The 23,432-nt window shown below is 35.9% G+C and overlaps 1 protein-coding gene across 19 annotated transcripts in view; it reads right to left on the bottom strand.

Annotated features, from left to right (window-relative positions):
* The window catches only part of Erc2 (ELKS/RAB6-interacting/CAST family member 2), an 873,922-nt gene that overhangs the window by 437,129 nt on the left and 413,361 nt on the right, over positions 1–23,432 (bottom strand). For 15 of the 19 annotated variants that reach the window (XR_013434457.1, XR_013434456.1, XM_078038390.1 and 12 more), the window contains 4 exons: positions 19,582–19,719; positions 11,777–11,917; positions 8,864–9,004; positions 4,796–4,831 (listed from right to left, as the gene is read on the bottom strand). Coding sequence is in view for 17 of the 19 variants with exons in the window: in XM_078038390.1 (XP_077894516.1) it covers positions 4,796–4,831; positions 8,864–9,004; positions 11,777–11,917; positions 19,582–19,719 (456 nt within the window). In the remaining 2 variants the exon portion in view is untranslated. The remainder of the gene's footprint in view (positions 1–4,795; positions 4,832–8,863; positions 9,005–11,776; positions 11,918–19,581; positions 19,720–23,432) is intronic. The other 4 variants (XM_040289759.2, XM_040289760.2, XM_040289764.2 and 1 more) reach the window with 1 other exon arrangement.

Genomic DNA, 23,432 nt, shown 5'->3' with positions numbered 1-23,432 from the left:
ATACAATAAATCAATACTAGGCATAATAAATGAGCCTAAGTAATACATTTTGAAACTAATGATGAAATACATCGAAATCTTGTACTTCCTAGTTTTATGGGAAATCACTCTTTCACAATTCAAGCTAACTACATCCAGTATATTTACAATTTTTATGTTAAAACAACCATACCAAATAGAGATTTTTTTCATAGATGAAACAAATTATATATATATAACAAATACTCCAAATACTTTTTCTCATGTCAAACCCCCAAAATAAAAAGAACCCACTATATGCTTTACATACAATAAGACTCCCCAACCAAAATATAATTATTAACGTGGTTCCTGTTAACTTTGGAATTTCCTAAAATTAGCAATGTAAAAGAACCAAAGTTCTTTTTTGAAGTCCTATGTTTTAGAATATCCAGTGAGTGTTCTTATGTGTGCCTGTGTTCGCACATGCAGTATGTATTCACTGAGCTATCTCTTAAATAGCTATAATCTTCCATTATGTCAGGGGATATTAGTCTAAGAATAAATCAAATAGTTTTCAGAAATAAGCTAAAAATATCATAAAAAGAAAGCACTAAGCCTAAACAATCACTATGATAGCATTTGTAATTCAGCCCACTACGCTCCTGGGATCACATAGTCCTATGATGACACATAATTCAGGAAGACCTCACTGAACACTGACAAGACTTTTTTTCTTTCTCTGGAATGGAAAAATGCTTGATTTTTGTCTTGTAAAACATGATCCCTGCAAAAGATATGTTCAGAAGAGATGGGACTTCAAATAGCTAGTAATTAGGTGAGGGTCAAAGGGGAGGCTCCTGTATTGGGATCATCAGACCAATCTCAAGGGTACCCCTGGCAGTACCAAGCCCAGTATCATACAGTAACGAGGATATTATACAAGCACTAAGTTGAGGGGTCTAGAAACTCTAAAGATTTACTTAAAATTTTAGGAACAAATCCTGGATACCATCATTGAGCACAATACTAGGAGGGCTACAGCAAAGAAGGTATTTGAGCCTGATGAAAAAACCATATTATTTGTCTAGAATTAAGAACCAAGGGAAGAAAAAGGACTCAACTGAAGATACCCTGCACAGTGTTTCACAATGACAAGACAAAACTCCTCCAGGAGCAAAGATTAGTAGCTAAGCTACAGAAAGATTATCATTATAAGAAAGAGTCAGGATACAAAGGCAAAATTTTAGAAATGGCATCAGAGTATCACTCAGTACAATGGACTGACTGGAATAAAGAAAAAAAAAAGTAAAAGGTTTATTTCTATTCTATGGGGAAAAAATACATGTGGGAGGACTTCAAAGCTTAATCCTTGTTTACTCTGATTGAGTATAGATTGATAGACCTAGAGATGACTGTAAATTTACCTTATGTAGCAAAAACAATGAGTATAATTCACCAAAAATGTGAAGGATGGCCATGGTCAAAATAAACATACAAAATAAATAAAAGACATTTCCTTGATACCAATAACTGGTTAGAAAAATATAAGAAAGACAGCATTCAAATAGCAACTTAAAAATTATAAATGTAGAACTGCTTCAGACTATCTATAAAAACCCCCACAGTCCTATAATAGAAATATGTCAAAACTTTACTATAAAAAACCACTGAAATGAATAAAAATTGTATCAAGTTTATAAATGGAAAAAAACTGGAAATATATTGATCATTCTAAAATCACTGTTTAGAATGAATGTAATTTAGATTAAAGTAATCACCAGTTGTGCTATTAAATTGATAAAGTGACCCTGAAATTCACCTGGAAAGATAGAAAATTATAAGATAAGGACCTTAAAACAAACAAATGAAACTTAAAAAAAAGACAAAATGAAAAGCAAAAAGAATTTATTGAATGAATTATTTGATAAACAGTGATAGGATATTGGTCAATAATTTAGAAAAATATAGTTAGAACCTCACTTCTCATAATGAATCAAAATAAATTAATAAGGGGTAAAGGAGTTAAATTTATGTAAAACATAACAATGCAAAAAATTTAAATTCAGCTCACAAATAAAACTGGAAAATGACTTCAAAGAATAAAGGCAATGAGAATATCCTAACGAGAAACACAGGTTGAGAACCTAAAAATAGTTCTATGTGTTTTTAAAAAAGACATTTTTTAATTAAACAAAATTTCCACAAATCTGACAAAATTTCTATATAAGCCACAGCATACTCCATATAAACTGATGAATAAACCAGGATACTCAAAGGGAAATGCTTAAATGACTTAAACAATTTACAGAAAGGAGAATATTAAGAAAATATACTTAAAATCCTAATAATTAAAGACAGGAGAGTTAAAAAGAAAAAATTTCTACCTGAGCATTTTTCAAAGTTATGGAAAATGACAATTCTCAGTAGTGGCCAGGGTGTGACCAAAAGGCCACATTTAACCAGTGCTTAAAGAAGTGTGCCTTGGCAGAATTTCTCTGAGTTCCTGCAATACAGCAGGAACTATGGCAAGTTTTTTTAAATATTGGCCCAGAAATTTATTCTATGAGGAAAAAAAAGTGTGGAGAAATTAATAAAGTTTTTTTCAGAGCATTATTTATACTACTAGCAAACCAAAAAAGAAAAGAGGGAAGAATGACCAACATTAATATAAATAACATAGAACAGTAAACACCATTGAAAGGACATTTTGGAAGAATAGTTAATGGATATAAACAATTTCTAATGATATGCAGTTTTTTAAAAATAGGATATAAAAGGAATAATCACTTTAACACAACTTCATAAAAAGAAATAGAATATTAGGTAAGAAAAAGAAAGATAAAGGAGAAAGGAGAAGGAAGGCAAAAAGAGAAGTAAGAAGAAAGAAGCAAGCAAGAAAAGAAGAAGATAAAGAACAGAAGAGAACAGTAATAGCAAAAAAATGCCTGGGCAGGGAGCAACCCAAATGTTCCTAGTGATTATCTCTATGCACTGAGACATCCTGTTATTTTTTTTTTCTATATCCTTCTATACTTTACAAATTCTGTACTGTGGACATATATTATTTTTATTACTAGGGAAAACATAGTCATTTTTTAAAAGACTATTAAGGAGAGAAAATCCATCATGGTCTGTTCCTATCAGTCCAACAAAGAATTGGACCCTGAGAATATCTGTAGGCAAGGGGAGTTAAAATAATGAGGGTTGGCTATATTCCCAGGATGCCAAACCAATGGGCTAGCTTAATTAACTTGGGAAGGAAAGTCAGTCAATGATTTTTGAATTAGTCACTGAAAAGACTAAAAAGTTTGCTTCTGTATACTGAAGAAGATCACTGGGGCTGAAGTGAAGGAGAAGCTGATGATGTTTCTGATCAATATTTCTAAAAATGGCCTAAAAGTTAACTGAGTTGTGTCTTTGATCCTACCTATCCAGATAGGGATATGAACTCCTGCTATGGTTGTGGTAAATTTTCACTGCTGTAGAAACAAAGCCATCCCCATCTGTCCTTTGTACCTCCACAATTATGAAATACTTAGTTTTTTTTCCTGTCCCTAACGAGTAGGTATGAAATAATTTCAACAGGATTACTTCATACCCTTTTAAAATAATCTTTAAAAAAAAAGAAAAAAGAACATGCATTTTTCCCAGGGTGTATTTTCAAGCTTAAAGATATTCCAATCTTATTTGTCTTTCTTCACCTCTCTACTGTCTTCAGCCTGCTTATTAACACTTCCATTCAAGTGCTAAGGGAAAGGAAACCTGGATTGTTTTTGCTTACTCTGCTAAAATCCATGCTTGGGAAATAGTTAATAAAGATGCTCCTACAGGGCTTTAGGAATTCTGTTTGCAAAAATAAAATTGGTTGTAAAGAATGAAGGGTGGAGGATGAATCTAATTAAGTACACCCGAATATCTTGCACATCAAGCTAAATGTATCCTGGAGCATGCTTAACAAAAAGTCGTTAGCTAACTTTGTTTCCTTTATCTATCCTATTACTTTTTTCCCATGATGGAAATTTATAAATAGGAGATAATTAGAATGCATGATAGTTCAGATCATATTTGCCAAATGATAAATTCTAGCCACCTTTAGAAACATTTCTCTCAGTAAGCCAACTTGAGACAAAAAAGAAAAAAGAAAAAAAAACCTTCTTTTTAAAAAATAAAGAAACAAACTGCTTCACATAAATATACACATCATTAGGATAAAAAAATAGTGGTGGCATCTGGACCATGTTATAAATTTTTTTACTAGTTACCTGATTTTTGTACTCTGAGAAGCTATAAGGAGAACTGCTATTATCTGTTATTAGGATACTATATTATGGTTTCCCCAATCAAATGACATGTTTTTAAAACATGTCTTACAAAACCCACAATAATGTCATATATTTACTAATCTCAAAGAGATTTTTATTGTTAAATCTAAATTTAATGTCTATCTCATCAACACAACATACATTGAATTTTTGCTGTTTTACAAATGCTATTCCTTTTGACATAGATTAGTCTGTGTCCAAAGGATCTGAGGATGAATTTCATGAGTGTAAATCTTTAGCTGACTTCTGTTTTTCTACAGAAAAATAGATTTGAAATTAAGAAGAAGCTAGTATCAGAGCTAGGAATATTTCCTTGAGTTCTTAATTTTTTTTTTTTAATTTAAAAAGAAATGACAATGGCCTCTGCACAAGTCATTTCTTTTGATAGAAAGGAAATGAGAAGGGACTAATAAATATTTTTGAAGCCTCCCCAGTATGGCACTTTGTGACATGTGATCAGTGGATCCTCATGCTTTGATATGTTACAGCGGGAACTTTCAGAAATGACTTACTGGGTTGTACATCTGATTGAACAACTGCTCAGCTTGCTACATTGCAAAGTTGGGGAGGCATTGAAGCACAGACCGGGAAAGAAGGAAAGATCCAGAAAAACAACATTAGCTCAACAAATCCAGTGCATTCGCACAGACGAACTGGTCGTTAAAAAAGAAGAAATTTCAGTTTCTAAACATTCCACAGTGAAAGTGAGAGGCTCTAGGGAAATACAAATGTTGATTTTGGCTCCGATAAAAGAATAGCTGGAATAAGAAATTTAAGGTTTGTATTACTTTCCCTTTCTCAAGTTAAATAACCCATGAAATAAAGAAAGCTGTCCACTTTTGATGATACATGAAGTGCGGGCCTCCAGCAATGAATCAGAAGAAGTACTTTTGGCCAAGCCCATAATTTATTACCTGAACTTCAAAGATGGTAATAATAAAAGATTAATTAAATCTTATCATTGAATTTATAGCTCTTCTTTTATACCAACACAAGCTTGAATTTTCTATTCAGTCTAACTCCAGAAAAATACAGATTAGCAAATGGCAGGTTAGCAATAGCAAAATATCAGTAAACAAAACATTATCAGATTAACTTAAATGGAGAAAGAAAAAAAATTAAGTCAGTAAGATAACAAAAGAGACCTACAATACAGTATTATCCATTGCCCATTACCAGTTTCTATTGTTAGTTTAGAATTAAGAAATAATTACTTTTCAAAGATATCCTGTTATGTTCCAAGTGCTTTAGAACCTGTAATGGTCTCCTGTCAATTTTGTGCAGATTTAGGTTTCTGGATTTAAATGTACTGAATATTATTTTAAATAGCACCCTCCAGCGATATTTCTTAAATACCTGCACCAATAATTTGGGGCTAGACATCAAGATGTAGAAGGTGAAATATTATGGAAACTGTTACTTTGCTTTAAGCTGAGATATGCCTTTTTATGAGCCAGATTCCTGTTCCTTCAACTTGAATAAATAAATAATGATTTTATCATGGTTTTAGAAAACCCTCTCCTCAAGCATGACATTAATTAGAAAGTTACTGAGGAGCATAAATCATAACACTTTGAATAACTGTTGCTTCTGAACTGATCTAGTCATACAAATCAAATTACCTTCTACAACTTGAACCTCAAATACTCTTAAAAAAAACAAAATGATCCATGCATTAATAATCAGGTTCTTTTCTATATGTCGATGTCTATAACTGATGAATGCACTGAATTATAAAGCACACTCATAACTACTGGTTACTCATAATTTGGTTAGCATTTTTAATCAGTCTTACCAATATCAGTAAAGATTTCCTCACACATGAACATCTGACTGTGCCATGTTTAAGAGGTGGGATGGAATGTCTAAAGGGTAATTTCTTTTCTGCTATAACCATTTTTTCATCACTAAAGATTTGAAGATGTCTTAAATCTACACAGTATAATGAAGGGTTAAAAGTAATAATGTGTATGAATGTTCTGCCCACTGTTGTGTAAAAATTCAGCTTATCAAAGTTAAGCATTATTTGTAAGATAAAAATCAATTAAAATCTCTCTTTTGATTTCACTGTCTTTGGCCAACTAGGTGCCTGTTCAAATAAACACATCTATGATCTTGTATAGATTTTAAGGCAAAAAATACTGGATTCTCACAAATCTTGAGCAAAGTTCCACTGAGAATACATGGTGTATTTATGACATAATAAAACTATTATATTTTCAGCTTTCATTTAGTCAACCTTTATATTTTATTCACAAGTCACAAACCCTTTTACTTAAAAGGAGGCCCAGACACTCCTTAAGCTTTTATAGCTGCTTATTTTTCCATGAGTAAATGATGTGTTTATATGCATATTCACATACTGTTGGCTTATAATTTCAAATATTTCACGTAGATCTCAATTCTTTTTAAGGTGATGGGTACTTGAGGTTTTTATGGAACTATTTATTAGCAGAATTAAAGACTACTGAAAAAAACTATTTTAAACTTTTGAATGTAGTTAATGCTAAAGAGCCAAAAGCAACAAAACAACATCTACAGGTTAGGAATAAAAATATTTAAATTATCATTACCTTATTTAAACTCACTGTACTATGCACTTAGGAGACAGTATAAGCAAAGATTATGTAAATACTTAGAAATAAGTTATCCTTTCATAAATTAAATAGTTTCTTTATAGAAAGACACCATATTTGTCATTTCACTTCTGGTGATATTACAAAATGTTAAAATCTGTTAGGAATAATGATATAATATTTACAGGATTTGGTCTGTGAATTCCAGTAAATTTGTCTACCTGAGAGTACAAGGAAAACACTATGAGTGATCTCTCGGGCAAACCACAGCTATGCTGAAGAAACTATACTAAATTGCATAGATGTTGATTTATTAAACTAAGTCATGTACATGAAAACTATAAGCATCAATATGTGAACCTTCTTTTTAATTGCCAGGGAATTTCAAATTCCAGAGATGACTTACTAAAAAGTAAGATGACTTACTAAAAAGGAGGGTGCAGTGCATGAGGTCTACAGAAATCATAAACAGGGTGGCCTGACCTCCATAACAGCTCATCAGAGTTGATGGAGGGTGTCTTTCAGGATCATATATATTTGAGGTCCTATTTCATTCCACACTCACACACTACAAGTGAGGTAAGATCATGAAGACCATACCAAGAATCTGGTGAATTTCTGTCTCATAAAGTTATCTTGGCACCTACCTTATGGTCACAAAATTGTTTTATTAAGTAAAAATGATGTTTCATAGATATATATCCTAATATGCATATGCATGTATGCCATATTGAAGGGCACTTTTATAATGTGTCAATAATGTATATGATACTCCCAATGCATAAATAGCCAAATCAAACTGCACTTAAATGCCCTTGAATGGGTAATTTAATTCTCTTATTTACTGTTCAGGATTCCTGCTTAATATTGCTCGAAATCAGGTAAATGGTGAGTGCACTATGAAACATATTTTGTAATACAGAGATTTTTCTTGCCATTTCGTTATGAAGAAATTTAATTTGTATATTTATCTCTTTCTGTATTAGTAAATAGACTCAGTGTGAAATTTCTAATGACAATTTCCTAAAATGTTCTGTAAAGTGAGCATAACTTTAGTCACATTTCAGTTACACAGCACCATAAGAAATAGGATATTAAATTTTAAAATATTTGGAATGATTCTTCCATCAGTATGTGATTCCATCACATCCCTGTCCATCCATGTCATTTGTCTTCATAACTGTAGATTCTAGTATGCTATGAATTACACCGTCCAACTTTTATTATATGCTTTATATGTTAATGTTTAAATTCTTATCTGTTTTGAATAAGTTTATAAGTTGTCAAAGGGAAACGAAATGCTTAAACTCATAACATTATGAGTTTGTATGTGAACGATGAGTGCAGACGTACCAAACAACACAGGGAAAAAGTCAAAGGAACCATGCATGACTGGAAATGCACTCCACAAGAATGTCCAGGTCAGAGAAAGCATGTGAATGCCACAATGGAAAGCCCCTGCTTTCCTTTCCACAGCCTTCTATACACAACAAGCTTTCTTAGACAGTAAGGTCATCTGGGGTCAAGGATAAACAGTCATTCTACAGATATGCTGGGACTTGACTATAGTGGTGAATTTCTAGAATTTAGTGTTGTTAGGGAAAATTTGCAAAGTTCTCATACAAAAATTAACCTACTTCTAAAAGTAGTTCTAGTTCATCGAAGTATAATGGGGCCCCTGGATTCCTTGGTTTGTTGAAAACATTTCCATTTATTTTTTATGATAGTTGAGATTTGCCCAGAGAATAATGGCTGGTTTTTATATTTTTCATTTCTTCTACTAATTTCATCTATTTTTCAAGTTTTCTTTAGGCTGGAAACTTAAGATAATTTTTTAGGTTCACAGACAGATTTAATGTAGACTTCTTAGGAATAAAGAGTAATACTTTTATCAGTAGACAGCAAAGATAAGGAATTTCTTTCTTTTGAAAAATGCCTTTTCCTTTCCCATTCAATAAATTCTTTTGAAAATGAGCGTGGTTTTTTTTCTTAGACCTCACTTACCTTTTTTAACTGGGCTTCCAGTTTGCTACATTCCTCTTTCTTTTGTTCGATGGCTATTTCTAGAGATTTTAATTTGGAGTCCCTTTTCAGTCCTGCAGAAGCTAATGAAGATGCATGTTCTTTGAGGTCAATTAAACTAGACTGAAAGAAAAAGAATGCTGGTAAGTGAAACACCACAATTTCTCCTAGCTATGTCTTCAATTTGAATATACTGATTCTATACTTAACAATAAAGTATGCATTAGACAGAAAGGGTAAATATAGTCCTACCAAGGTAACAATAGTCAGCTCTAGCCAGGAAATTAAAGTTGGCCAGCTTACAGAATCAAGCAGGATCTAATTGCAGTAGAATCAAATGTGACCAATCAGTGTGGTGAATGCACTTTTCACATCTCAAAGTCATGCTAATGATAGAAGTAAGGTCTTAACCTATCATGGCAAAACAGATACCCTGAACCTCATTTACATTTACTGCTATCAGACCATGAAGACTCTAAGACCAAAACGAAAGAAGATTCTGACTTTAATAATTCCCCTGAAGGGTAAATCTAAAACTTTTTAAAATCCCATTTTTAAAAATTAGGGGGGTACCAGGAATTGAACCCAGGGGTACTTAACCACTGAGCCAAATCTCCAGCCCTTTTAATTTATTTATTTATTTTTATTTTGAGACAGGGTCTTGTTAAGTTGCTTAGGGCCTTGCTAGGTTGCTGATGCTGGCTTTCAACTAGCAATCTCCCAGTCTCAGCCTCCTAAATCGCTGGGATTAGAGGCATGGGCCACCATACCGGTCCCTATTAAATTTTTATCAAATTCCATTACTTAAACAGATCACTGTTTTTCAAACATCTTCTGAAGAATCAAAAATAAAATATTTTGAATTTTAGAGTAAAGTAGACTTCATGTTACAGTCCTTTGTAATTCAGATTTAACAGATAGAATGAATCTCCCCAATTCAGACATGGGGTTACCTATATACTTCCAGCCATCAACCATGTCCAGAAACCAAGAACTTCATTGTTCAATCTAAATTTCAAAAACTAAAGATATAAATATTTGCATGTATCTATGAACATAACTTTACTACATACAAGGGCAATGTTCACTATTCAAATATGAAATGGGTAGCAACATTTAACTATGGGACTAAAAAATCCAATTTCATCCCAAATTAGGCAGTATGAATTACTTTCTTATCTTTCTGCAGCACCTTGGAGTTACTAAGCACACAGAATCTTTCTGAAAATAATAACAATTTATGCTAGGCTGCTTCATGTGCATTGGAATGACCTTGAGGATGAAGGGCATCATCACCCAGCAACACACTCTTAACCACTCTGTGAGGGTCAGTTAGCCATCCTCATGTTTCAAGTCAGGAAACTAGGGCTCACATTAGCTATGCATCTTGTTGAAGGTCACCCAGCTATTAAAGGAAGACAACAGTCTCAACACAGGTCTACAACTCTGATTTCATATACTTATCATATAACTTCCACTGAAACAACAAAGGACCTTACAATCTAGTTATTTTGTCATAGTAAAGACATACAATCACCCCATCTAAATTATAAGATCCTTGCTAACTGCAAATCTATGCTATTCTTCTTTATAAGTTTTAAAACATGAGTTTTGATGGCCATTTTAGTCAAGTTAGCAAGGCTGTGCTCCTCAGATATTAATCTGGAAGTTGTTGTACAAGGTATTTTGTAGATGTATAAAAAAATAACACTTCTAATCACTGAGGAATGTGACACATGAGGACAAAGCTTCTGTGCCTTCCTCCTTCCACACAAACTATAGTAACTATAGAACCCCAAGCTGGATTAGCAGTAAAATAGTAGGCAGAAGACTTAAATTCTTAATTTTCATGTCAAAGAAATAATCTCTTCTCCAAAACACTGCAGGCATAAATTTTAGGGATTTTGCTTCTGGGTTTCCTCAAAACTCCTCTAACTCATCAAATCTTTTTCTTCTTTACTTGCATTCCCAATTCATACAGGACTTTAGTTTGTATAACATTACCAACATCCAAGGGTGAGGTACTCCTGTGAAGGAGGAAAATATACACCTGTGCAATGGGATCAGTCCAGCAGGGTGAAAGAGCCCAAGCAGTTGGACAGCAGATGCACACTTCTTACAGGCAAAAACACGTATGTATGGGTCAATTGTAGACACAAATCTCAGAGTTGTGGAGATTAGACAAAATAATATGTATGACTACTTCTCATTTATCTCCACTAAAGCATCCTCAAGAAAACTGAAGGGGTTATAGGTATCTGCTGGAGTATGGGGGGAGAACCCAAAGCATCCTCTCCAGAATCCCCAAGCAAGAAATTTCTTTAAAGTAAAACACAGGTGGCATTGACCTTCTATACTCATATTTACTACAGCATGAAAATACTGTTTGAAATTGTTTACTAAAATATAAAAATAAGATTCCAGAAGAGCAACCATCTTTGTGTCCATCATGGTGCTACAACTCCTAAACTATGATACTGGGTTGTCCATCTGAGAAGCACAAATGAATACAAAGCATCCAACACAAGCATTAGCATATAGCAGACCCTCAATAGAGTGGAGTTATCCTTGTCATCCTCATCCATGCTCAATCAAAAGGATCAAGGAACTTTGAAAAACTTGCGGAATATGCTAAACCACACAAAGCTGGTATAACACAAGGAAAAGTCTAAAGGAGCTACACTGCAAAGAGCAGAACAGAGAAGCTATCCAGAGGGCATTGCTGATGAAGGAAGTTACAAGAAATAGTTTCCTCCCGATTCATAGAGCTTTAACAAGAGAAAGGTTACAATGTTCCCTAAGCCTTCCCACAGCCCTTCCACCAAGTTTCTTACAGCTTCAATGAATACAGGTTTATGAGGACATCAATGTGGTTCATGGTTCCTCCAGACTCACCTCTTTTTCTGTGAGTTCAGCTTGTAAAGCATTGACCTTTTCTTTTAGGTCCTTGTTCTCTTTGCGGAAAGATTCTATCTCTTCTAGTCTTTCCCGATCATCTCTCTCCCGTTGTTCTTTCAAACGCTCAATTATTCTCTCCTGTGAAAGGGTCATGAAAAAAGAAGAGGTGAAAATCCATTTAGTGTGTGCCAAAGCAAATCACTAAGGAAAGTAAACGGTTGTTATCTTAAAAATACAGGAATCAACACACACAAGAATCACAAAATTGGGTTTGTGGAAAGAGGTTGTGCATGCTAGCATCTGCAAAACACCATTAATATTGCTTTTGACTTGTGATTACAACTTAGCATTATAGGGTTGTGTGGGGTCTTAACATTCAAACTCTGATGCTATACTTGGATCATGGTGGTATCTGGATAAAGGCTAAAGCAGTTCTAAAAGAGACATATTCTAGCATCAAGATTTGAAACTTACCAAAACCTTCTACAGGCAAAGGGAAGAGGCAGAACCAACCTTTTGGTTTGGGCCTCTTTGATTGGCCTCTCAGTTTGGCATCAATGAACATTCTCTGGTTTCTAAAGACTCTTCTCTGACTAGATAGGGGACTGAATTTAGACCTCCAGGATTTAGGGATAGACTAATTAAAATGAGAATTCAAGACAAAATAAACAATAAGCTCAATATGTATGTGATTTTTCCAATGCTCCTAGAAATGTTTACTTCTGTGTTTTATTTTTCAATAATTTCAATAACTCCTTGGTGATCAGTAGAGATTTCAAAACACTGGTTTAGTCTGAACAATTCAGAGTATTCCTTGACTGGGAGATACTGCATATTGTGATGTGCTCTTCAGTTCTCATCACAACTTTGGAGGCAGAGTCAGTACTATTGGAGATGGTATGGTGGTAAGGAAACCCAGAGCCCAGAGGAACTAGACTCACCCCAGGGTAACTTGCTAACAGAAGATCTCTGATACTTAATCAGGCTTATGAGACCACATAACCACAAATACATGCCCAGAAATATTCAAGGAGCATGAAGGTCTGTCTGATTTTCCATTTCATACTGAAATGAAAATACTACTCTGGTAGATATTTTCTAAAAATGTGGAATCTGACTGATACCAAAGAAAGACTCTTTGGGAAGGGGGATCAGAAACATTCCACCTGGATAAAGATTGAGTGAAATTTCTAAAATAAGTTTCAAAGTATTCAACACTTCTCTAAATTTCCTTTTGGATGGCCATGTTAAAAAAAATATTCGTGTAAAAAACACCCTAAAGATCCTGATATTATCTTTCATATTCTTATAAGTATATAGCACAAGGTGAGGCCAGATACACAAGGTAACTATAAAACAAGGTTTAGTGCAGAAGGAGGTTAGTTTGAAAACAGCATGTGATTTATGATCCCCTGAGGAAGCAGTTGTGCTATCCCAATGATAATTTATACATTTAATGCTTTTGAAGGGGAAAAAAAGTACCACTACTATTTCACAATTATTTAAAAAATGTAACTGAAATATATTATTATAAAAATAGAGGTGGGAATAGAAATAAAAATGAGACTGGTTTGCCTGTATTTATTGCTTCATGATTCCAATTACAGTCCCAAATTACTCTGCCTGTGATAATGCAGAGAGAATGATTATGGGATCTACAACAGAAGGAAATGACCATAGTGCACGGTATATTTCCAAGAAATTCTTAACGGAGCCCTTTCTACCTTTTGCTTCTACTACAACCAGTTACCTGGCTACCAGGCCCTCTCTCATCACTTCCACCACACAGCTGCTGGAGTGATATTTCTAAAGGTCCAAACTGACCATGTCACTTCATTGTTTGGAAATCTTCCAGGAATCCTTCCAGCCAGATCACATGGCATTTATTCCCACTTGGCACCCTTTGCATAGTTTCACTGCATGCCCACCCTCCCCACCCAGCCTTCCAGAGGGCAATCTATGACCTTTACAGGGCCAAACTGTCTGGTATTAAAAAAACACACCTAAAGAGGCAGGTGGAAAGAAAGAGACACAAAGTAGGATCATCTTGACTTCAAAGAAAGGTTCATAAAATTATGTATTTGTGTTAATACCAAGAAAGTGTCAAAGTTTAAAAAAAATCAGCCAGCACTGTTATTGATGATTCAATAGTACAAAATATTTCTCTGTCAATCACAAAACTAATTTAATTGTCAGCCGTGTGGGGCCAGATGTCAAAAACATGTGTTAAAAGGCCCTAATATGCCAGGATCTAGTTGATTAACAACTGACTTGCAGAAATTCCAATGTGTTCTTGCTTTAGCCTTATTTGCACTGGCAAGTGTTCCTTGAGCACTCATCTGGCACAGCACAGGTCTAATCTATTTGTGCTTTATCACTGAGTGGGAACTGCATTGCAGGGGCCTCTTTCTCTGCTCTCTGGTTTTCTCAACTGCTTATCTTCTAGGTGGTTACAGCAAAGCTTGGCAAGACCAGCCTTATAAATATGGTGAGTTCTGTCTCCGGAGCTTCTGTGTGTCAATCACAGAATTCAGTCATATTCAGTCTTCTTTTTGTGGGGCTGGGGGTTGAAGTAGGCCTTTGCATGCTAGACAAGAGCTCTGCTACTGCAGTACATTCCCAGCCTGAGTCACACTCAGCCTTAACTCAACAACTGAACAAATTCCTGGAGAGTAAAACAAGGAACACAATCCCAGAATGTCATAATCCAAGGGTAATGGTGAAGAGTTTCTGATGGATTCTGTCTACCAGCCAAAAGGCAGCAAATAATTACGTGAACTTATGAATCCATAAGGTTTTACTCACCATTTTATTTTTTAACCCTATGCCTTGTTACAGAGGATCTAGTCAATTAAGTGGGGATAAAAGTGGAATTCGTGAGGAGAAAATAATTTAAATGTACATCGTGAAGTTCTTATAAGCACACCACCACTTGTGAGCTGGGAAGCCTTAGATGGGTGTGCCAAGAGAGGAAACAGTCTCAACCAAGAGCTAACTTAGTTTGAAAGTTGCTTGGGGAGTACTGGGTTGAGAAATCAGCATGTGTCACAATTAATTAATGATAATTTCCCACACCCAGGAATAGGGCATGATGCTCACATGTCTAGAATATTTCTTTCTGGGCAAATCATTTCACGTCACTGAACCTATTTCCCAACTTTAAGATGGAAAAGCTTGAATTTAGCATTTTGCTAGAAGTTGTGGTATTTCAACCACTTGTATCAGAATTTCTGGGTATGCTTAAAAATCACAGGTTCCTAGGCTTCAAGGCAGAGTAACTGAATCAAAACCTCTAGGAAATGGGAATAAGGAAACTATAATTAAGAAACTCCTTAGGTGATAAGATTATTTAGATACAAACAAGGTTTGATAATCACTGGAATAACTGAACTTTTATTGTTTGCCCTATTATAGAGAAACTTGCCAGTGCATATTCAATGGTTTTATCTGTGCTTTTCAAATATAGTAGCATTCTGATTTGGGAATCTTTTGGAAATTTCCCCCAATTAATTGCTCTGTATCCACTGTTATCATTCATTTTTGTATGAAAAACTAAACATCGGATGCAAATGGTATTTGGAACTAAACAGCTCATAGATCAAAGCTGGCCCACAAAATAATTTGGTTAACTTGATCATCATAATATTTTTTAAATCTAAATTCAAACGTTTTGAAACAGGTCAGGGATGATCTAGCTTGCCATAGTCACCGATAGTCTCTTCTGCATCCCATTTCTCCCATTTTTGCTCCCTGCCTGATCCTTTTAGTCATCCACATTTTCAACTTCTCATCCAATTCAGATGCCACTGGCCTGAGATTACAGATTAGCAAACTGTCAAGCAAGTTCCAGAAAAGTATGACATTTAGGAGTTTAAGTAATTCAAGGGTGCAGTTTGAAGATGAAATTCCAAGAGGCTCCAAGAGGAAAAGACTTGCCTCAGGTAATATACTAGCAAGCAGTAAGGACAGTCTGGTGCAGGCAGCCTCCCACAGACCTCACTCAGATTTCCTTCCAGAACACCCCTCATCCTCAAAGGAAATATTTAAATAAAAAGACGAGTTTCAGATTTGGGAATTGCTTTAGGACTTAAACTAGAATAAATCAAACCTTAATAGGTTCTGTGCAGGAGGCGGGGGGGGGGGAGATAAAATCATGCCAAGAATCCACAACATGAAAAATTATTTAGTATATGTTTACTTCTATGAATTTTAAGAAAGAAACCAAGATTTAAGAATAAGCTGACATCATATCACCCCAACATGCATACATAATCTTAATAGTTTTTGAAGCAACATCTCCCCCCACCTGCCACATTCCAATTTTACAAGCAAAATTAGTTCAAAGATCTCTGGAAATAAATTCTTGAATATTGAAAGAATATTTTTTCCTGAAAAGTTATCATATTCAATATTTTTATGTCTTCAAATAAAATATTGTAATTATTATGTTTTAATCCTAAAGTTATAATTTTTAATAGAATCATGAAGAATATCTAGCCACAGTGTTATAGCTCTTTCTTGGCCTAGCAGTGATTCTCACACTACAGTGCACATCACATAGACCAGGAGAGTTTGCTAAAATACAGATTTCCAGGCACCACTCAAGGTTAGATTTGGTAGATATTGATGAGGCCTAACAATTTAGGTTTTCCTAATAACTACCTTCTGTTAATTCAGCTGCAGAGAAATCATCTTTAAGATACATTGGCTCAGGAAAGCAGGGGGCCACTTAATCCAATTTTCCCATTCAACAAATGGGAAGTTTGAGGTTCTGTAAAGAAGAATTATTTGCCAGGGTCTACTAGTTACTTAGTGGCAAATGTGACACTGGCTCCTAGGTTTCCTTCTATCTGACCTCATTACCCCAGAGTTTATATCCTCTCATAACAGGGAACAGTGTAGGCAATGTTATAACTGTGGTAAGACACCCAAAAGAAAGCCTGTGGGCAAGTACTGCAAAGTACTACAGAATTAAAAATGATGAGAGCATCAAGGGGAAAAAAACACAGATGGATCTACTTGCACATTTTAAAAGTTAAGATTTCTACAACTACACAGCCACATCAATATTTATAGCAGCTTAATTCATAATAGCAAAGCTATGGAAACAACCCAGATGCCCATCAACAGATGAACGGATAAAGAAAATATGGTTTATATACATAATGGAATATTACTTAGCCATAAAGAAGAATGACTTTATGACATTTGCCAATAAATGGATGGATCTAGAAACTATCATTCTAAATGAAATGAGCCTATCCCAAAAAACCAAAGGTTGAATGTTCACTCTGACATGTAGATGCCAACCCACAACAAAGGGAAGAGAGAAGAATAGAAGTTCAGTGGATTAGACAAAGGAAAATGAAGGGAAGGGATGGGAGGACAGGATTAGGAAAGATAGTAGTATGAATCAGACATAATTTTCCTGTGTTCACATATGAATACATGACCACTGAAACTCCACATCATGTACAACCACAAGAATGGGATCTGAATTTACAATAAGTTATACTCCACATATATGTAATATGTTGAAATACACTCTACTGTCATTTATACCTAAAAAGAACAAAAGAAAAGAATATTAACAAAGAAAAAAAGAGATCTCTTTTGTTTCAAGCTGAATTTGAAAATAGTGTGAATAAACATTGGCCTAAAGACTTCCCCAACACTTTGCATGTCTGAGTGCCCCAAAATAAAGCTGTGTCTCAGAATTCCTAAAGAACTTTACCTGAACTATTTTTGGCCACTGGCTCTTGGACACATTGGGAGTGTTGGGGGTGAAGATATAGAACAGAAATTCAACTATAATTGGTGCTCAGAGAATAAATGAACTAATTCGACCAAACTAAAATGGGCTAAAAATCATTTTAAAAGTCAATAAACATCAGAATAACCTATTATTTTTAGAGAAAGAGAGAGAGAGAGAGAGAGATAATTTTTTTAATATTTATTTTTCAGTTATTGGCGGACACAACATCTTTGTTTGTATGTGGTGCTGAGAATTGAACCCGGGCCGCACGCATGCCAGGCGAGCGCGCTACCGCTTGAGCCACATCTCCAGCCCCCAGAATAACCTATTTACTTAATGGATTTCATTTATTTGTTGTTTCATTCTTCATTAATTCATTCATTTTATTCTTTCATTTCTTTATTTTTACTTATTCAAAAATAATCCTTATAAATGTATTCAGAGGAACACCTCAAAGTGGCCTCCCAGCTCCAAAGAGTAAAAGGCAATTTTCAAAATCTTTTCTCATGAGATCCTGGGAGATGAGCTTCTCCCCACCCCTTGTACTTGCTCCTCCCTTCACCTAGTACACCTGCCTCAGAAGGGCTTGTGACTCACCAGTCACTTCCTTCATCCCTTTCCTTTTAAATGTCACCTTCCTGGCCCCAGCTGGCCACTCCACCACAACAGTCCCTGTACCCATTCCCACTTTATTTTTGTTGATAGACATTATGACCTTCTGAAATCCTACATATATCTGTTACTTGTTTATCGTTTATTTTCCCCTCAACCCCAGTAGAATCTAAAGTCTGTAAGAGTCAAGATTTTGCCCATTCTCATCTCTGTGACATCCCAGTGACCACAATAGCCAATATCCACAGAGCAGCTCCATAAAAATACTGTGCAAGGCCACGAGGATGGCACACTTTCTCTCTCTCTCTCTCTCTCTCTCTCTCTCTCTCTCTCTCTCACACACACACACACACACACACACACACACACACACACACATACACACACACAATATTGCCTAGGTTTGGACTCCAGCAGAGAGATGGATTAATCAAATAAAAACAGATGCATGAGGGCCAGACCTGTAGCTCAGTGGCACAGCGCTTACCTAGCACATGTGAGGCACTGGGTTCAATCCTCAGCATCACATAAAAATAAACAAATAAAATAAAGGCATGCTGTCCATCTATAACTACAAATTTTTTTTAAAAAACACGAAAAACAAAAACAGATGCATGAACAACTGAGACTGTGACAAGAGCTCTGAGAAGCTCATGGTATTCAGGAGAACATAATAGAGGTCCTCAGGAGGTATCCCTAAGAAACTAATTAATAAAATAATATTTTCCCTGAGGAAATGAGAAGTTAATTAATTTTTCCAAAGGACTAAGTGTGAGAATGAGGATTTGAACCCAGACAGTCTGATTCCAAACTCTTGACTACTGTACAACACAACTTTCTCAAGAAGCTGACCTCTCCAGTGAAGAACTACATCTGCAGACACTAAACCACATTCTAGGTTGGGTGAGAATAAGTCCCAAGAGCCTAAGGGAGAAGGGAACATGATACACTTCAAAATCTAGAAGGCCAGCAGAGCTAGAGCACAGAAAACCAGGGAAGAGAGATAGGGGATGGGGATGAGACTGGAAATGAAGGAAGAAAGGTCAGAGGGAGGAAGGGAGGGAGAAAGGAAGAAGGAAGGGAACAGCCAGGAGAGGTGTTGGTCAGAAAAGAGTCAGCTCAGAGGGAGGGGTGCACTGTGCCAGCATAAGGAGTCTAGTCTTTATCATTCTAACAGGAATGACAAGCTAGTGAAGGATTTTCAGGGGACAAGGGTGATGTGATCAGATTTGCATTTCAAAAAGATTTCCCTGGCTGCAGGTGAGTTTTGAACACAAAGCCTACTGAAGAGGTCGGTAAGGCAGTGTGAGGCCCAGAGGAAACCAAAGATATTATTAGCAAATGGGGAAAAGCAGGTAAATTTTAATTCACTTGGCTCATCTCTGAACCCTGCTTCTCTCAATCCAGATGCCCCCATTTTTGAGTCCAAACTCACCTTCTCTGACAGAGCTTCCTCTAGTGTCGCCAGCGCAGTATCTGTGTTACTGGAATCCGTCTGCAAGGACTTCACTCTGTCTTTCAGATTGGTCAGTTGCTTGTCTTTATCCCTAAGTTGTTCTTGCAAGTTTTCAATCTAAAAATAAAGATCATCATATTTAATGTATATTTTATTACATATCAAGGGCCAACATTCCTGAAGTGAATCTATTTTTTAAAAATAGACCTGAGATTATGGACATTTTTAATATCACAAAGTTACATTTTGACTCAGACTCAAGGACATTCTGAGGAGAATTTCAATTATTTCATTTAATTCAACTTTGTATTCAATGACAATACAGATGAGCAGAAAGTCTTCTTCCCATATAAATGCAAGCCTACAGGACATGTAAGCACTATATTTCTGTCCCTTTTCTGGACATTTATATTTTCAGTCCATAGACCTAACTTTGGTTCAGTAAACTAGAAAAATGTTTACACAGGATTATTTCATTCATTGAACAGACATTGACTGGGTGCCAATTCTGCACCAAGTACTGTATCAGTATATGGCTGAGCCCATGTAGTCATTGACTAACTCCTTTATTCAGTATTAAACTTTGTGATATACCAAATGTTGTCAAGTGGCTGTTTCAAAGTAACCACATGAAAAGCCAAGTAGGTTATCACCAGCAGACTGTTAATGGGAAGAACTTGTGATATAAGTCATATGTAACAAGTGCTAAACACTCCATTTGGCAACTAAGTCGTATGCTGGCAACCAACCAGCCACTTTTATCTAGTATCTGCAGCCTGAAATAAACACACCGAATAGCCGATTATAACGCCTGCCCAGCAGCAGCGGCAAAGACCTTCTCCTGGGCATTGCGTCCATTATCATTCATGTTTTTATTCTCTGCTTTCAAACCATGTATTTCTTATCTAAGGATTTTTTAAAAAGCCTCACTATACAAACAATTTATTCGTATTAAGGGTTTTAAAATGACAAGGAAAAAAAGCAGTACAACTCTAAGATAAGTCCATTCAAAATATTTGTATTCTGCACCCAGCTTTCTCAGGGAATCATTCCAAATGCATGTTTCACAATGTATGACTCAAGTAAGGTTTTTTTTTTTTATTACTTGATTCTTTAAGCATGAATCCAGAATGGCAACACAAATAATGCTGTTAGTAGCATTAATAATGAGTATCCACAGGTCTGAGCATCAAAATAACTCTAAAAGCAAGATAATTACTTTGCTGACCATTGATCTACAGATAACGGTCTTGATTAAATTTTTCAATAGTTACAATGGACATAGGCTAACAAAGAGGGGATGCTATTCTTTACTTCCCCTCTTCCAACATTCTTCACTTCCTCCCTTCCACTTTTCCTTCCTTCCTTTTCCTTCTTATTTTAAAATTTATTTTTCATTTTAGATGGACAGAATACCTTTATTTTATTTATTTTTTAATGCAGTGCTGAGGTTTGAATCCATTGCCTCACACATGCTAGGCAAGTGCTCTACCATTGAGCTACAACCCCAGCCCTCCTTCTGTCTTGAGACAGACATCTTGGAAACCCAGCTTATAGGTTCATATAAATAACTCTGTCCTTCATGGAAACACAAAGTGTTCCCTCCCATCCATTCGCCACTCTGAGAATTCACTGCCCTTCCACCGAAAACACAAGAACTCAAAAAGCAGTAGCATCTTCAGGCAAAGGCTTCTTCCTCCTTTCCAGACAAGTTTTCATGTGCTTTTTACACAACACAGTAAGCAAATATATGTGTGAGAATGTGAATATTCATGTGTTTGAATGATAGTAGTTACATGGAAAAAGTCACCAGCTGAGAGGGACTGACTTGTAGAAAGAGTGTACATTATTACCTTGAGGATACCCACACCTGTGGATACATTTTCATATGCATATGTGTGCAAAGATATGGGGCTTGTGAGCAAACCAACCAGGCCTGCCATTCCCATTCTGAGAAACAGTGCCCTGAGCAGGGGAAGGGAGATTTACCTTCTGTTCATTAACCCTGGAGTAGTGGCAGACACTGATTTAAAGGGACTGTGGATACTGAAAATAAAGGCCAAAGGAGACTATGAGCTTATGGTACTGCTGTGGGCCTTCCATATAACCAGAAAGACTACAGATGCTGGGATCCCACTGGCATTGCAGTGGGGTCTGAGAGAAATGTGGGATGTGGGGGCACATTTATCTATTTATCTCAAATCTAAAATGCCAGTAAAATAGCCAATGATACTACAGGCAAGACTAAGAGTCTTCAAGAAATGCTACACAAAGATCAAGAATGATTCTTAAGAGAAAATCTAAACAAGGTGTAGAACAGTACAGAGTTAATTGCATAAATAAAAATATATAAATCTGTAAATAGACACCTATGTAGGGGGGATCTCAAGAAATTTTAACCTTTGAGGGAAGGGTCTAAGAGGTAGGAGGTAGGGGGGAGATTCTGGGTTTCATTTTTTCATATTTCTGTAGTTTTCTGCTTGATTTTTCTAACCTTATGTGTTTTTAAATGCCAACCAGGGTTATTTGGCAGGTATGACTATGATTTATTTTTAGTTTATATTTGTACGTAAAAATAAATATTAAATAGATGAGTAAATAATAAATGATAAAACAACACAATGGATGCCTGTAATCCCAGTAACTTGGGAGGCTGAGGCAGGAGGATCACAAGGTGAAAGTCAGCCCCAGCAACTTAACTAGGCCCTAAGCAACTTAGTGAGATCCTGTTTCAAAATAAAAAATAAAAAGGGCTAAGGATGTGCCTCAGTGATAAAGCACCCCGGGTTCAATCTCTAGTACCTCACCCCGCCCCCTGAAAGAAACACAAATTAACACAAATCCCTACTTCCCTAATCAAAACCAAACTATCCAAGTGCTATGATTTGGGTACAGTTCATTCCCAGAGGTTATTATTGTGTTGGAAACTTGGTCCTCTGCATGGTGGTGTCCAGAGCTGGTGAAGCCTTTAAGAGTTAGCCTAGAAGAAGGTGATTAAGTGTTTGGGGCACCACCCTCTCCTCCCCACTTTTTAGGAAATAGTGATCCTCCAGTTTTGTGTAACTAAATTCTTAAAATTTAAATTTTAGGAGATGGCAGAACAAAAAATTTTGTATCTTTCACAAAATTATTGTACAAGTTCTCAAATTTTCTTTCTCGCCCTCTTTCTCTTTCTCTCAAGTTTGGATAAGCCAATAAGGCTAAGGTTTGAGTCAGTCACTTCCCCAGTTTGGTCCATTCAACTCTTTGTTACCAATCTGTGATAACTTCAGAATCAGGAGTGTTTATTCATCACCCAAAGATTCAAGAAATACTTGTCGGCTTGTCACCATGAGCAGCACACAGCAAGTTTGGGTGTGTCAAACTCATGTATTTTATGTGGACAGAGGCACAGACTGAACATATATACACAGTAGGATCACATGTTGCTCTAAGACAGCTTAGAAATTTAAAAAAGGAAAAAATGCTGAGGAAACATGAATTCATAGGTCTCCTAATCTTACAGGCCTTCAGAAATACTGTTTGCAGAAGGCCAAGGATATTCACTGAGTGAAAAAACCCACCCTTGTGTGGGTGAAGGGGACATAGACCCCAGCAACAGAACCACCCCTGGTACCAGGCTGGACCCTGGGGAGTTAAGCTCCAGGCTCCAGGTCTACTCCTGTAGACACAGAATCTACAAATTCCCTGGCAAAGAATTCAAGTCAGTTGTTGTTAGTAGAGGGTCCACTAAACCACAGATTTAAAGACAAAGATTAAAATCAATCCACTGCATTTATTTTCTATTGTTGCCTAGCAAACCAACACAATCACAGAAGCTTAAAATAGCA

Source organism: Ictidomys tridecemlineatus, chromosome 2 (genome assembly GCF_052094955.1).
Source record: "Ictidomys tridecemlineatus isolate mIctTri1 chromosome 2, mIctTri1.hap1, whole genome shotgun sequence".
Lineage (NCBI taxonomy): Eukaryota > Metazoa > Chordata > Mammalia > Rodentia > Sciuridae > Ictidomys > Ictidomys tridecemlineatus.
This window is presented reverse-complemented; position numbering and strand designations above follow the sequence as displayed.